The 14427-nt window shown below is 45.3% G+C and overlaps 1 protein-coding gene across 1 annotated transcript in view; it reads left to right on the top strand.

The window, feature by feature from the left end:
• Positions 1-14427, top strand: part of PDGFRL (platelet derived growth factor receptor like) — an 83303-nt gene that overhangs the window by 60037 nt on the left and 8839 nt on the right. Inside the window, exon 3 of the mRNA XM_069573339.1 lies at positions 3778-3929. Coding sequence (XP_069429440.1) covers positions 3778-3929 — 152 coding nt within the window. The remainder of the gene's footprint in view (positions 1-3777; positions 3930-14427) is intronic.

Here is a 14427-nt window from a genome sequence, read left to right as displayed (position 1 = left end):
AGTACCTGCTAGGTGCACAGAAGGTGCTCAGTACACTGATTGATCTCTTACTGACTTTGTACCCCAGGTGACAGCTCTATGGGGAATTTTGTTCAGTCCCTGTTGTGCCTGACTGTTTGTGACCCCATGAACTGCAGCACACTAGGCTTCCTTGTCCTTCACCACCTCCTGGAGTTTGCTCAGACTCATGTCCATCGAGTTGGTGATGCCATCCAACCATCTCATTCTCTGTCATCCCCTTCTCCTCCTGCCCTCAATCTTCCCCAGCATCAGGAGGCTTTTCCAGTGAGTCAGCTCTTCACATCAGGTCACCAAAGTATTGGCACTGTGGCCTGATACCATGGTTCACCTGGGAACTCTCACTTCCGTTTTGTCTCCAGCTTTTCCTCTTTTATCTGCTGAAGTCAAACTCCATCCCCACAATTGAAATTACTCGTCTGGTTGCCAAAGATTTTCATTCTGCCATCTTGTGTGTGTGCGTGTGTGTGTGTCTGTGTGTGTGGAGGGGGGAGGACATGAATCGGAATGAAAAGCATCTGATGAGTTTAACCATCAATTTCTTGACTGTTTCTCCTTGGTGATCCCCTCCTGACTCTTCTTTCATTCCTGATTCTACTTCTCCCCTCCTTCTCCCTCCTCTCTTTCTGCTGGTCCCCTGGTTTGTCTCTAGTTTGTCCTTTGCCTTCCCTTTCCTGTCCACACTTTTCCTCACTGAGTTCACTCATTCCTTTAGTCCCTGCTCACAGCCCCTGTAGATGGTGCCCCCAAAAATAAATCTAGAGCTGCTTCACTCCTCTGTGCCTGGCCTGGATTTCCAGGCATTCACACAACACCCACACTTACCTGACCCACATACTACCATAAATTCAGAATCTCCAACAGTCAGTGTATTACTTGCTCACCCGCATCTCCTTTCTCTTCTCAGCTATGCCATTTTAGTTAAAACCCCATTCTTTCCATCATGTGGAAATACAAACCGAGAGGTTTCTATCCATGTGTCTTTCTTCCATCTTGTATACCCAGTCTATCGTGAATCTTCCCCAAGAAAACAAGTCTTGTTTTCACATCTGTTCCACTGCTGACACCCAGCCTGGCCCCAGCACTGGCTGTTCATCCCAGTAAGAGCCTCTCTCTCCCCTCCCTCCTCTCCCTGTTCCTCCCTCTTCCCACTCCCCTCCTTCCCCCTCCCTCCTCCCCTTCCTCCTCCCTCCCCTCCCTACTCCCCCCCCTCCTCTCTCCTCTCCATGGCCTATTCTCCCTACTTGCTAGGAGTAGCTAAGAGGGGCCCTTACTCCCCACCTCCAAATCTGAAGGTGGTCCCTGCTCCCTGCTGAGCACCATGTATACCCTCTCAGTGTTCTCAACCACTTCCCCTGTGACTGCCACCCCCTCCCTCCCTCTCCTTCTGTGATTAGTGGATTAAATCCCCAAGTCATCAAGTGCCTGCTACCCACCACGCACCAGGGACATGCAGTGATATGAACAGAGCAGGTCCCTCCCAGCCCCGGCAAGTTCAGCCTTCAGCCCCCTGCTGGCCCCCACCCCACCTTTCCGAGTCCAGCCTGTCCCACCTCCTCCTCAATGCTGCCTTCAACCTTCCCACCCACAGTGAGGAATCCCTTCTCAGAATTCCTGCTGCTCTTGCTGTGGGCATCACTTTAGCTACTCTCTGATCTCTTCATGACTGTTAGTTTTAGCTCCTCAGCTGGGTTGTAATATCCTCGAGGGCCATCCCCAATTTGGGTGTGTGTATCTGTAGTATTCACAGTGATTACTACTAATCTGCCTGTGTATGTAATTAAGATACAATTAGGATAGCGCAATGAACCAGGCGTGGCAGCAAGTGCTTTAGATGCATTTATCATCTAATGAGTGGGTACTGGGCACACACTTAATTGATTTAAGGAAGACAGTCTTGTTCAGCTGTTCTCCAGCTGTGGGTCTCAGGAAAGTCCTGTTTGCTCTCTGAGACTCGGTCTCCTCATTCACAAAATTGGGAACGGGACTCCTACTTTTTAAGGTTTTTTCTAGTTCCAACACTGTTGTGCAACTTCATTTCAGTCTCCTTGTTTCTAGAGAATTTTTGCTTTGTGTTGTGCACAGATTTGTTGCTCGGAGAATACAAAGCAAATAGGGCGGTATCCCTGCCCTCAAAGTTGTCCCCATCCATTGCAGTAACAGGAAGCCAGAGGTATTGGATGGGTGAGGGGGAGGGAGCCGGTTACGTCACTGAGAGAAAGCAGAGCGATTCCTGAGTTGGTTCTAATTAGAAGCTTCCTGAAGGAGGAGAGATTTCCGTTCAGTTGAAAGGAGGCAGTTGACTGGCAGAGTGGGAGTACAGAGGCGCCTCCTGGCAGAACTGGTAGGCTGAGCAGCTATTCCGCAGAGGCCAGAACAGGCTGTGTTGAAGACCAACCAGCCAGACAGGGTGCTGTGTGCTAAATTTAAAGTGGTGACCGAACCACCGATGTTACTGCCACCTACAACGGAAGAATCTCGACTGTGTCAGAAAAGTATGTGGATCCCAGAGGGGTGAGACATGTGGGTATTGGAGATTCATCCTCAGTTAGGACCATTTATTTTGGAATCCTCACAGGCTGAGGCTATAGAGGGTAGGCAGAGGAGGGGGTCAAACCCAAGGATGATACATATGGGTTCCTAACATAATATAATACAGGGAATTATCATAACAATCAGCTAATCCCAGAGATAATAATAATACATATTTCTTTCTGTTCTCATTTCAACAAGGACCTGAAGGGGTTGGCAAGTATATTCACATGCAACACGATAAAAATATAAGAGATAAAAAATGAGGAAATAAAAGTAGAAATAACTGTGAGGCCAGAGGAAAAGTGCCCCAAAGCTCTAAATACTTGACCAAAGGTGAGTGCATGCTTGGGGCTCCACATCTTAGCAACCAATGCATTTTTTCCTTGTTGTTCAGTTGCTAAGTCGTGTCCAACTCTTTGAGACCCTGTGGACTGCAACATGCCAGGCTTCCTTGTCTTCACTATCTCCCAGAGTTTGCTCAAACTCATGTCCATTGAATTGGTGATGCCATCTAACCATCTCATCCTCTGTCATCCCCATCTCCTCCTGCCCTCAATCTTCCCCGGCATTAGGGGCTTTTCCGGTGAGTTGGCTCTTCGCATCAGGTGGCCAAAGTATTGCAGCTTCAGCATCAGTCCTTCCAATGAATATTCAGGTCTGATTTCCTTTAGGATGGACTGGTTTGATCTCCTTAAGGGGCAGTTCTTATCTGAACTATAGTAATTTAGCATCTCAAAGATTCCAAGCTTGTGTTCAGAGACTTATTCTTACTGATTACAGAGGTTTTGCATCCTGGATAACGCTGTGTGCTTTCATTCACTTTGACTACTGTTAAATAAACTCATTAGAAACCAAAGCTGAAGGCAAAAAGCCCACCCAAGTCTTTGTGGCTGAATGTGTGTGGCTGCATTGCAGCACACCAGTGATTTTACTTAAGGAAACCCCTTAAGTTCTGGGGTCGAAGAGAATGTCTTCTCTTGAGAAAATGTCATTGTCATTGATGTCAAATGTTATTGTCTTAGCCTAGTTCCAAGAAAGGCTTTCCCCTCTGCCTCCTCACCTACCCCAACACACTTTCCCCCCAGTACACCCTTTTATTCATCAGTATCATCCAAGAAGGGCCCTCTGCCCAGAGCCTCGGGGCTTCATGTGTGAAGGCGATGGAGCGGAGAGAGATGGGTGCCAGGTCCCAGCCCCGGTGACCGGCTGTGCTCTCGTTGACAGTGTGAAGCAGCATGAACGCTATGGCCAACTGACCCTGGTCAACTCCACCGCGGCCGACACGGGTGAGTTCAGCTGCTGGGGACAGCTCTGCACCGGCTATGTCTGCAGGAGGGATGAGGCCAAGACGGGCTCCACCTACATCTTCTTCACAGGTAAGAGGCTGGCTGCATTGGCAGAACTCTCTAGACTTCTGGACTTACCCATATTAAAGTTTCCCTCTGTCTGCTGATTATCAGATAAGGACAGTGAAAACACTCCCTGTTTCCCAGACTCTGAAAAGCTCAGGCTTTACATCAATTATTTCATGTAAGTCTTGCAATAACTCTTTAGGGTAAGTACTAATATGTACTTTTTTTCAATGAGAAAGCTGAGGTTGAGGGAGATTAAGTTAAGTCCTTCAGGTCAGATGGCAAGAAGTGGCTGGACCAGGATTTGCACCCAGAACTGTCTGGTCCCAGAGTCTGTACCTGCATTGTCCAGTACGGCAGCCAGCAGACTTGTAGTGTACTAAGTGATAAAAAATCTGCCTGCCAATTCATGAGGTTTAAGAAATGCAGGTTCTGTCCCTGGATTGGGAAGATCCCCTGAAGAAGGAAATGGCAACTCACTCCAGTATTCTTGCCTGGAGAATCCCCATGGTCAGAGAAGTTTGGCAGGAAATGGTCCATGGGGTCACAGAGAGTCAGACATGACGGAGCAACTAAGCACACACACACATAAAACTTAATAACTGATCTGCTATGTCAGGGGAAAGATCGAAGGCAGGAGGAGAAGGGGACGTCAGAGGAGGAGATGGTTGGTGGCATCACTGCCTCAATGGACATGAGTTTGAGCAAGCTCCAGGAGATGGTGATGGACACAGGAGCCTGGTGTGCTGCAGCCCATGGGGTTGCAAAGAGTTGGGCATGACTGAGTGATTGAACTGACTGCCTGATGTCAAGGGAAAGAAAACGGTATGGGCGTGGATTTGAGACTATGGATTTGAAGTTGAGGCATGTGTGACTATTCAAATGTCATTGGGGATTAGTTAAAATTAAACAAGGTCGAGACTTCTCTGGCAGCCCAGTGGTTAAGACTATGTGCTTCGAATGCAGATTCAACCCCTGGTCAGGGAACTAAGATCCCACATGCCATGAGGCACAGCCCCCCGCCCCCCAAATCTCTCCCATGCCAAGGCTATACAAATATATCTTTAAAATTCTTTTAAATTTAACAAAGTTAAAAATTCAGTTTCTCAGTGACAGTTGCCATGTTTCAAGTGCTTCATTGGCACCTGTGGCCAGTGGCTACCCTCCTGGACAGTGGAGGCAGAACAGCCATCAGCACAGAGAGCTCTGTTGCATAGCGTGGCTGTAGACGTCCAGTCACTACACTCTCACAATCTCTGGTGACCTCCTTTCTGGAACTGCCACTGTCAGAGAATGCCTGGCTAACGGTCTCCTTGAGTTTGTCCTTGAGAGCACCACGAGCTGAGGTTTGGGGCAGCGTTCCACAGGCTGGAGTGGCTCCAACCCTGACACCTGCGCCCGAGTGTCAGTCCTCGGTGGACACACCAAGGCCCTTGAAACTCTGCAGGTCAGGGGCCTCTCCTCCCCTGCAGGGCCAGGGCCAGGTCTGCCAGGTGGAACTGCACTTGGAGAAGCAGGCACTGCAGAGTGGCTTGCCAGCCTGTTTTGCTGCCGAGCTCTCTATATTCTAAAGTTTGGGGAAGATGTTCTCCAACAAGGTTCAGAGGTCAGGGACAGCTTTCTGGAATCTTTCAAATGCCATGCCCTGGTGCTGCGGGTGTCCAAGGCGTTTCAGGTGAAGCCAGGAGGCCTCCTTAGCATCTGGGCAGGCTCTGTCATGAGGTGTGTCTACATCCTGAATCCATCTGTTGTACCTGTAGATTTCCAGTGACTCAGATCTACAGCTCAGATAACCATAGGCTCTGACCTTTAATGAACACTTCAGCAAAATCTCACACGTTCTCCCATCCTGCCCAAAGAGCTCCTCTCTGGTGAGTAGATACATCAGCAGAGTGCTCTGTGATTCTGGAGACACGTGCATCTCATTTAATTTCCACAATGCTCTGAGGAAATTAGAAGAAGCTGCCAAATTATCTCTTTTTTAGAAATAATCAGGGAAGCTTCCCGGATGGCTCAGTGGGTTAAGAATCTGCCTATGATACAGAAGACACAGGAGATGTAGGTTCGCTCCCTGGGTTGGGAAGATCCTCTGGAGGAGGGAATGGCAACCCACCCTAGTATTCTTGACTGGAAAATCCCATGGACAGAGGCGTCTGGCGGGCTGCAGTTCATGGGCTTGCAAAGAGTTGGACATAACTGAGCGACACTGCACACTAGAAATAATAATGCTGATGCTACGATACAACAGGGCAAGGTGACTTGTTCCACATTCATTGATTTCAAGTGGCAGAGTGAAGAGTCAGATCCCTTTTTTCTGGTCCAGGATCCAGTGTTCTTACTGCCTTAACCCATTGAGTGAGTGATTGATCAGGTGACTTGTTGATTGATTGACTACTGTGCTGGGTCTTAGTTGCAGCAAGTAAATTGTTAGTTGCAGCATGTGGGATCTAGTCCCCTGACCAGGGATCGAACCTGGGCCCCCTGCGTTAGGACTGTGGAGTCCTAGCTGCTGGACCACCAGGGAAGTCCCTTAACCTATTTCTAAGACAAGGTGATGGAAATATTGACAGACACACATAAGCTAGCATAACTGGCATCGTCAGAATTGCTGACAGGTGTTCATGGCCATTGCTTCTGAGCCTCATTCTGGATTGCACCACCCAGAAGTGCCTACCTGCCCATAGAATGGTACCACACTAGGAAACAGCAGTGGAAAGATTAATTAAGCCTCATGGGACCTATTATTCTGGACAAGGACTGATACCATATTTCAAATCGCAGAATGAAAATTCTTTGTTGTGATTAGCACTGTTGTGTCTTCCCCAAATAATGGTTATTAAAACTGAGATTTTTGAACTGAAGACCTAACTTTGAGCAGAAAGTTTCATTGAGTAATAGGTTCTCTGAGTTCTGGAGGCGGATCCTCTTTCTTAATTTATGGAAGCCCTTTTGGGAATCACAGGAAGGCTGAAAAATCAACATTTCAACTTTCAAAAAAACCTGCATCAGAGCTGTGACTGAATGGATTGTATTGTTTTCTTATTCCTCAACACTGACAATCCAGTTGAATTTTCAGGATAGGGTTTAGCAATTTGTCTTTTCAGGCGTTAGAGAACCAAGATGGGCTGTTATGGAAGCTATTGGCTCTGGAGTGTCTCAGAACATGTGCTTCCCCACCACCCACACAGAAAAACCTGGCATCCATTATGTGTGTGTTTTTCCTAGAGTTTGCTTGTAAACACTGTGAAGCTTCTTTTGACTGTTAATTTGTGCAATTTTTGATTAACCAACTGCTACAAAGTTATATTTGTATTCAGTCTTCATCCAGGAGGCTCTCAGAGAGTTTTTTCTCCCCTGCTCTAACTTTGTATTGAAGTATGACATATTAAGGGAAATACGCAAATCACAACTCTGCAGCTCAGTGAATGATCCTCAAGTTAACCACCTCCCAGATCATGTAACCAGCTCCCAGATCAAGGCTGGGGGGCGGGGGGAAACATTACTAGCAGCAGAGCTTCCTCATAGTAAGAGGCATGGGCTCCAGTTTACACATGTGGTAAAACCATATGAACCAGCATTTTACCAAGCGTGGAGTTTGTTATAATTTGGATTTTAGTTTATCACCTATTAACTAATTTTTAAAAAATCTTATGTTTCCGTGTTTTGTTTTTTTAAAGCAATGTATGTCATCCACTTGAGTGGAAGCATATTTGTAGAGGCATTTGTGATCTATAATTTTAAATATAAACTTGAACACACTTTTTTGGGGGTACATGTATTCTACTAATGGCAGATTTTTTTACTTTAAAAGAAATTAAATTTTTGTAATTTATCAAGTTATAGCAATTCAGCTGAATTAATAAAAAAATATATGCTCAATAAATGTCCAGGAATGAATAAATGAAAATTGGACAGATTTAATTTATAGATAATAATTTGCTTACTCATTCACATATTTTTCCTGCAGCCTTGCTTACTCCATTCACATCGCAAATACATTTTATTTTTCTACTGGTTAAAGCAACTGGTGTGGTTCCTTCTTTCAAAACATGGATTACAGTACAGGAAGTAAGGCCTCATTTTTGCGTTCAGAAATTCAAATTATTTGCTTATTCTACTGGCTTTGCACATTGGTTCAGATTCCTGTTGTTGTTCAGTTGACAAGTCTTGCCTGACTCCTTGAGACCCCACTGACTGTAGCACTCCAGGGTTCCCTATCCCTCATCATCTCCTGGAGTTTGACTAAGTTCATGTATGGATGTGAGAGCTGGACTGCGAAGAAGGCTGAGCACCGAAGAATTGATGCTTTTGAACCGTGGTGTTGGAGAAGACTCTTGAGAGTCCCTTGGACTGCAAGGAGATCCAACCAGTCCATTCTGAAGGAGATCAGCCCTGGGATTTCTTTGGAAGGAATGATGCTAAAGCTGAAACTCCAGTACTTTGGCCACCTCATGTGAAGAGTTGCCTCATTGGAAAAGACTCTGATGCTGGGAGGGATTGGGAGAAGGGGAAGACAGAGGATGAGATGGCTGGATGGCATCACTGACTCGATGGACATGAGTCTGAGTGAACTCGGGGAGTTGGTGATGGACAGGGAGGCCTGGTGTGCTGCGATTCATGGGGTTGCAAAGAGTCGGACACAACTGAGCGACTGAACTGAACTGAACTGAACTGATGTCCATTGATTTGGTGATGCTATCCAACCATCTCATCCTCTGCCATCCACTTCTCCTCTTGCCTTCAATCGTTCCCAGCATTCAGGGTCTTTTCCAATGAGTCAGTTCTTTGTATCAGGTGGCCAAAATATTGGAGTTTCAGCTTCAGCATCAGTCCTTCCAATGAATATTCAGGACTGATTTCCTTTAGGATGGACTCGTTGGATCTCCTTGCAGCCCAGGATACTCTCAAGAGTCTTCTCCAGCACCATGGTTCAAAAGCATCAATTCTTCAGTGCTCAGCTTTCTTTATGGTCCAACTCTCACATCCATACGTGACTACTGGAAAAACCATAGCTTTGACTATATGGACCTTTATCAGGAATGCAATGTCTTTTCTTTTTAACACACTGTCTAGGTTTGTCATAGCTTTCTTGCCAAAAAGCAACTGTCTTCTAATTTCATGGCTAGAGTCACCATCCTCAGTGATTTTAGAGCCCAAGAAGAGGAAATCTGTCACTGCTTCCACCTTTCCTCCTTCGTTTGCCATGATCTTAGTTATTTTAATATTGAATTTTAAGCCAGCTTTTTCATTCTCTTCCTTCATCCTCATCAAGAGGCTCTTCAGTTCCTCTTCACTTTCTGTCATAGGGGTGGTGTTTTCTGTGTATATGAGATTATTGATATTTCTCTCCACAATCTTGATTCCAGCTTGTGCTTCATCCAGTCTGGCATTTCACACGATGTACTCTGCATATAAGTTAAATAAGCAGGCTGACAATATACAGCCTTGACGTACTCCTTTCCCAATTTGGAACCAGTTTGTTGCTCCATGTCCAGTTCTAACTGTTTGCTCTTGACCTGTATACAGGCTTCTCAGGAGGCAGGTAAGGTGGTCTGGTAGTCCCATGTCTTTAAGAATTTTCCACAGTTTGTTGTGATCCACACAAAGATGTTAACAGAGTCAATGAAACAAAGGTAGATGTTTTTCTTCAATTCCCTTGCTTTCTCTATGATCCAACGGATGTTGACAGTTTGATCTCTGGTTCTTCTGCCTTTTCCACAACCAGCCTGAACATCTGGAAGTTCTCAGTTCACATAATGCTGAAGTCTAGCTTGAAGGATTTTGAGTATAACCTTACTAGCATGGGAGATGAGTGCAACTGTCTGGTGGTTTGAACGGGAGAAGGCAATGGTACCCCACTCCAGTACTCTTGCCTGGAAAATCCCATGGATGGAGGAGCCTGGTGGGCTACAGTCCATGGGGTCGCTAAGAGTCGGACATGACTGAAGTCACTTAGCAGCAGCCGTAGCCCTTCTTGGAAACTGGGATGAGGATTGACCTTTTCCGGTCTGGTGGCCACTGCTGGTTTTCTAAATTTGCTGACAGATTGAGTGCAGCATTTTAATAGCACCATCTTGTAGGATTTTGCGTAGCTCTGCTGGAATTCTATCACCTCCACTAACTTTACTGGCAGCAGTGCTTCCTAAGGCCCATTTGACTTCACACGCCACAATGTCTGGCTCTGGGTAAGTGGCCACACCGTCATGGTTAACTGGGTCATTAAGATCTTTTTTGTGTAGTTCTTCTGGGTATTCTTGCCCTCTCTTCTTGATCTCTTCTGCTTCTTTTAGGTCTTTACCATTTCTGTCCTTTATTGTGCCCATCTTTAGATGAAATATTCCTTTGATTTTACCAGTTTTCTTGAAGAGATCTCTAGTCTTTCCCCTTCTGCTGTTTTCCTCTATTTCTTTGCACTGTTCATTGAAGAAGGCCATCTTGTCTCTTCTTGCTACTCTCTGGAACTCTGCACTTAGTTGGGTATACCTTTCCCTTCCTCCCTTGCTTTTTACTTCTCTTCTTTCCTCAACTATTTATAAAGCTTCCTCAGACAACCACTTTGCCTTCTTGCATTTCTTTTTCTTCGGGATGGTTTTGTTCGCTGCCTCCTGTACAATATTCCAAACCCCTATTTATAGTTCTTCAGGCACTCTGTTTACTAGATCTAGTCCCTTGAATCTATTCATCACCACCACTGTATATTCATAGGGGATTTAAGTCATACCTGACTGGCCTAGTGGTTTTCCCCATTTTCTTTAGTTTAAGCCTGAATTTTGCTATGAGGAGCTGATGATCTGAGCCACAGTCAGCTCCTAGTCTTGTTTTTGCTGACTGTATAGAGCTTTTCCATCTTCGGCAGCATAGAATGTAATCAGTCTGATTTCAGGATTGACTATTTGGTGATATCCATGTGTAAAGTTGTTTTTTGTGTTGTTAAAAAAGGGTGTTTGCTACGACAAGTGCTTTCTCTTGGCAGAATTCTGTTAGCCTTTGCCCTGCTTCATTATGTATTCCAAGGCCAAACTTGCTTGTTACTCCAGGTATCTCTTGACTTCCTACTTTTGCATTCCAGTCCCCTATGATGAACAGGATATCTCTTTTTTTTGGTGTTCTAGAAGGTCTTCTAGGTCATCACAGAACTGATCAACTTCAGCTTCTTCAGCATCAGTGATTGGGGTATAGACTTGGATTATTGTGATGTTGAATGGTTTACCTTGGAAATGAACTTAAATCATTGTGTTGTTTTTTGAGGATGAACCTAAGTACTGCATTTTGGACTCTTGTATTGATTTTGAGGGCTACTCCATTTCTTCTATGGGACTCTTGTCCACAGTAGTAGAGATAATGGTCATCTGAATTAAATTCACCCATTCCCGTCCATTTTAGTTCACTGATTTCTAAGATGTCAATGTTCACTCACCATTTCCTGCTTGACCATGTCCAGTTTACCTGGATTTATGGTCCTAACATTCCAGGTTCCTATGCAATACTGTTCTTACAGCATCAGATTTTACTTTCATCACCAGACACATCCACAACTGAGTGTTGTTTCCACTTTGGCCCAGATGCTTCATTCTTTCTGGAGCTATTAGTAATTGTCCTTCACTCTTCCCAGTAGCCTCTTGGACACTTTCTGACCTGGGAGGGCTCACCTTTCAGTGTCATATCTTTTTGCCTTTTTATACAGTTCATGGGGTTCTCATGGCAAGTATACTGGAGTGGTTTACCATTCCCTGCTCCAGTGGACCATATTTTGTCAGAACTCTCCACCATGACCTGTCCATTTTGGGTGGCCCTACAAGGCATGGTTTATAGCTTCATTGAGTTATACAAACCCCTTTGCACGACAAGGCTGTGATCCATGAAGGGGTCAGATTCCTGTACAAAACCGTAAAACAAAAGTTCTTTCTGAATCTTACAATCACACCTTCCTTAAATATTTGCTAAAAAGATATCTTTACTTCCTTGGGCTCCAAAATCACTGCAGATGGTAACTGCAGCCATGAAATTAAAAGATGCTTACTCCTTGGAAGAAAAGTTATGACCAACCTAGATAGCATATTAAAAAGCAGAGACGTTACTTTGCCTTTAAAGGTCTGTATAATCAAAGTTATGGTTTTTCCAGTAGTCATGAATGGATGTGAGAGTTGGACTATAAAGAAAGCTGAGTGCTTAAGAATTGATGTTTTTGAACTGTGGTATTGGAGAAGACTCTTGAGAGCCCCTTGGATTGCAGGGAGATCAAACCAGTCAATCCTAAAGGAAATCAACTCTTAATATTCATTGGAAGAACTGATGCTGAAGCTGAAACTCCAATACTTTGGCCACCTGATGCAAATAACTGATTCACTGGAAAAGACCCTGATGCTGGGAAAGATTAAAGGCAGGAGGAGAAGGGGATGACAGAGGATGAGATGGTTGGATGGCATCAGTGGACTCAATGGACATGAGTTTCAGCAAGCTCCAGGAGTTGGTGATGGACAGGGAAGCCAGGGGTGCTACAGTCCATGGGGTTTCAAAGAGTCAGACATGACTGAGAGACTGAACTGAACAGACTGACAAAGAGATCTTTAATACAAATGCTCCAGATTCTTCTCTTTAGAAACAGGGATACTGAAGCACAGAGAGAAGTGACACATACAAGGCCACATGGACTTACTCCATTTGAACACAGGGGTGTTAGGTAAGATTTTGACCAAGGTAGCCTTGCCTAAGCCTGAAAGGCAACATATTGTGAAGTGGCGCCAATTGCCTGGCCTGATGGAAAGTCTTACAAAAGGTGGAGATTTCCTGAGCCATGATTCCACATTAGAGAAGCTGGTATTATTAAAAATATTATAATACTTATAGGCAAAGAACTCTTGGCCCGTGACGGCATTTGCTATTGTGTGCGAGAATTCTATTCTGAATGTAAAAAACAAAGTCATACAACTAGGACACAAAGGCTAGTGAGGCAAGCCAAGAATAACTGTTTCAGAAATATGGTTGGAAAACATAGGAGACTATTTAACAAAGGTTGGGGTGTGATTCAGTTCAACGATTTCTCTTAGCAATCACTATAATCTCTCATGGAATGATCCAGAAAACAATGTATTTAATGTTTCATGCCCCAAACAAAAAGACACCCCCCACAATCCAGAGTCCCTTGACTGTGCTGAGCAAAGTACAAGGAAACCAGTTCTCATTTCTCTAAGATGAAAATGCCATCTCATCATCAGAACTTCTCTGTGGTCCAGTGGCTAAGACTCTTCTCTCCCAGTACAGCAGGCCTGGGTTTAATCCTTGCTCAGGGCACTAGATCCCACATGCCTTAACTGAAAAGGAAAAAAATAATGCCACCATAGAGAGCTTAAAGAGCATGCAGGGTGATTTCTCAGGAAACAGGTAGAATGTAAGAAACGGGTTGAAGGTCCCCAGCCCAGTGGCCGCCAAGACAGAGCTCAGAACCTGAGACTAGCCGGCTCCTCGAGTGTCCCTGCTTAATTCTCTTTCCACTGACCTTGGGCAGAAATGAGGTCCTCTGGGCTGTGAAGACACCGGCACCACATTGGGCCCATCTCAGAGGCTCTGCTGAGCGGGGAAGTCCCTCCCAGTTACTGAGCAAGGGCTGTGGGGCTGACCTCTCTGGAGACATGGCAGACGGTGCCTAGGTGTTAAAACTGCTCTTAGCACAAGGAAACCAATCTCCTTCACTGCTTCCTCAGTGGGGGAAACCAGTTGGCCTGATTTGGGCTTGAATTAATACTGATTTTGTTTCCTTCAAGAAGATAGGCAGTAATATCCTTCATCCAAAAAAGGAAACTCATTTTTTTTTAACAATTTACTGACCAGAGACATATTAAGACATCTTTTGTTACCCACATCGATGGCCACAGGCATTAGTTTCTGCAAAAATCCCCTGGTCAGTAACGTATTAAAATGAGAGTGAAAGAAAGTGTTAGCTGCTCAGTCCTGTCTGACTCTTTGTGACCCCATGGATGGTAGCCTGCTAGGTTCCTCTGTCCATGGGATTCTCCAGGAAAGAATATGGGAGTGGGTTGCCATTTCCTTCTCCAGGGGACATTCCCCACCCAGGGATGGAACCCAGTTCTCCTGTATTGCAGGCAGGTTCTTTACTGTCTGAGCTACCATGGAAGCCCTTCAGTTCAGTTCAGTTCAGCTCAGTCTCTCAGTCCTGTCTGACTCTTTGCGACCCCATGAATCGCAGCACGCCAGGCCTCCCTGTCCATCACCAACTCCTGGAGTTCACTCAAACTCACATCCATTGAGTCGGTGATGCCATCCAGCCATCTCATCCTCTGTTGTTCCCTTCTCCTCCTGCCCCCAATCCCTCCCAGCATCAGAGTCTTTTCCAAGGAGTCGGCTCTTCGCATGAGGTGGCCAAAGGACTGGAGTTTCAGCTTTAGCATCATTCCTTCCAAAGAACACCCAGGACTGATCTCCTTTAGAATGGAATAGCCTTTTCAATTCCTAAGGACTCCAAGTTTGAAGTACACTGCCAATCCCCTCGCATTTGTGCCCTGAA

Source organism: Ovis canadensis, chromosome 26 (genome assembly GCF_042477335.2).
Source record: "Ovis canadensis isolate MfBH-ARS-UI-01 breed Bighorn chromosome 26, ARS-UI_OviCan_v2, whole genome shotgun sequence".
In the NCBI taxonomy this organism is placed as follows: Eukaryota; Metazoa; Chordata; class Mammalia; order Artiodactyla; family Bovidae; genus Ovis; species Ovis canadensis.
This window is presented reverse-complemented; position numbering and strand designations above follow the sequence as displayed.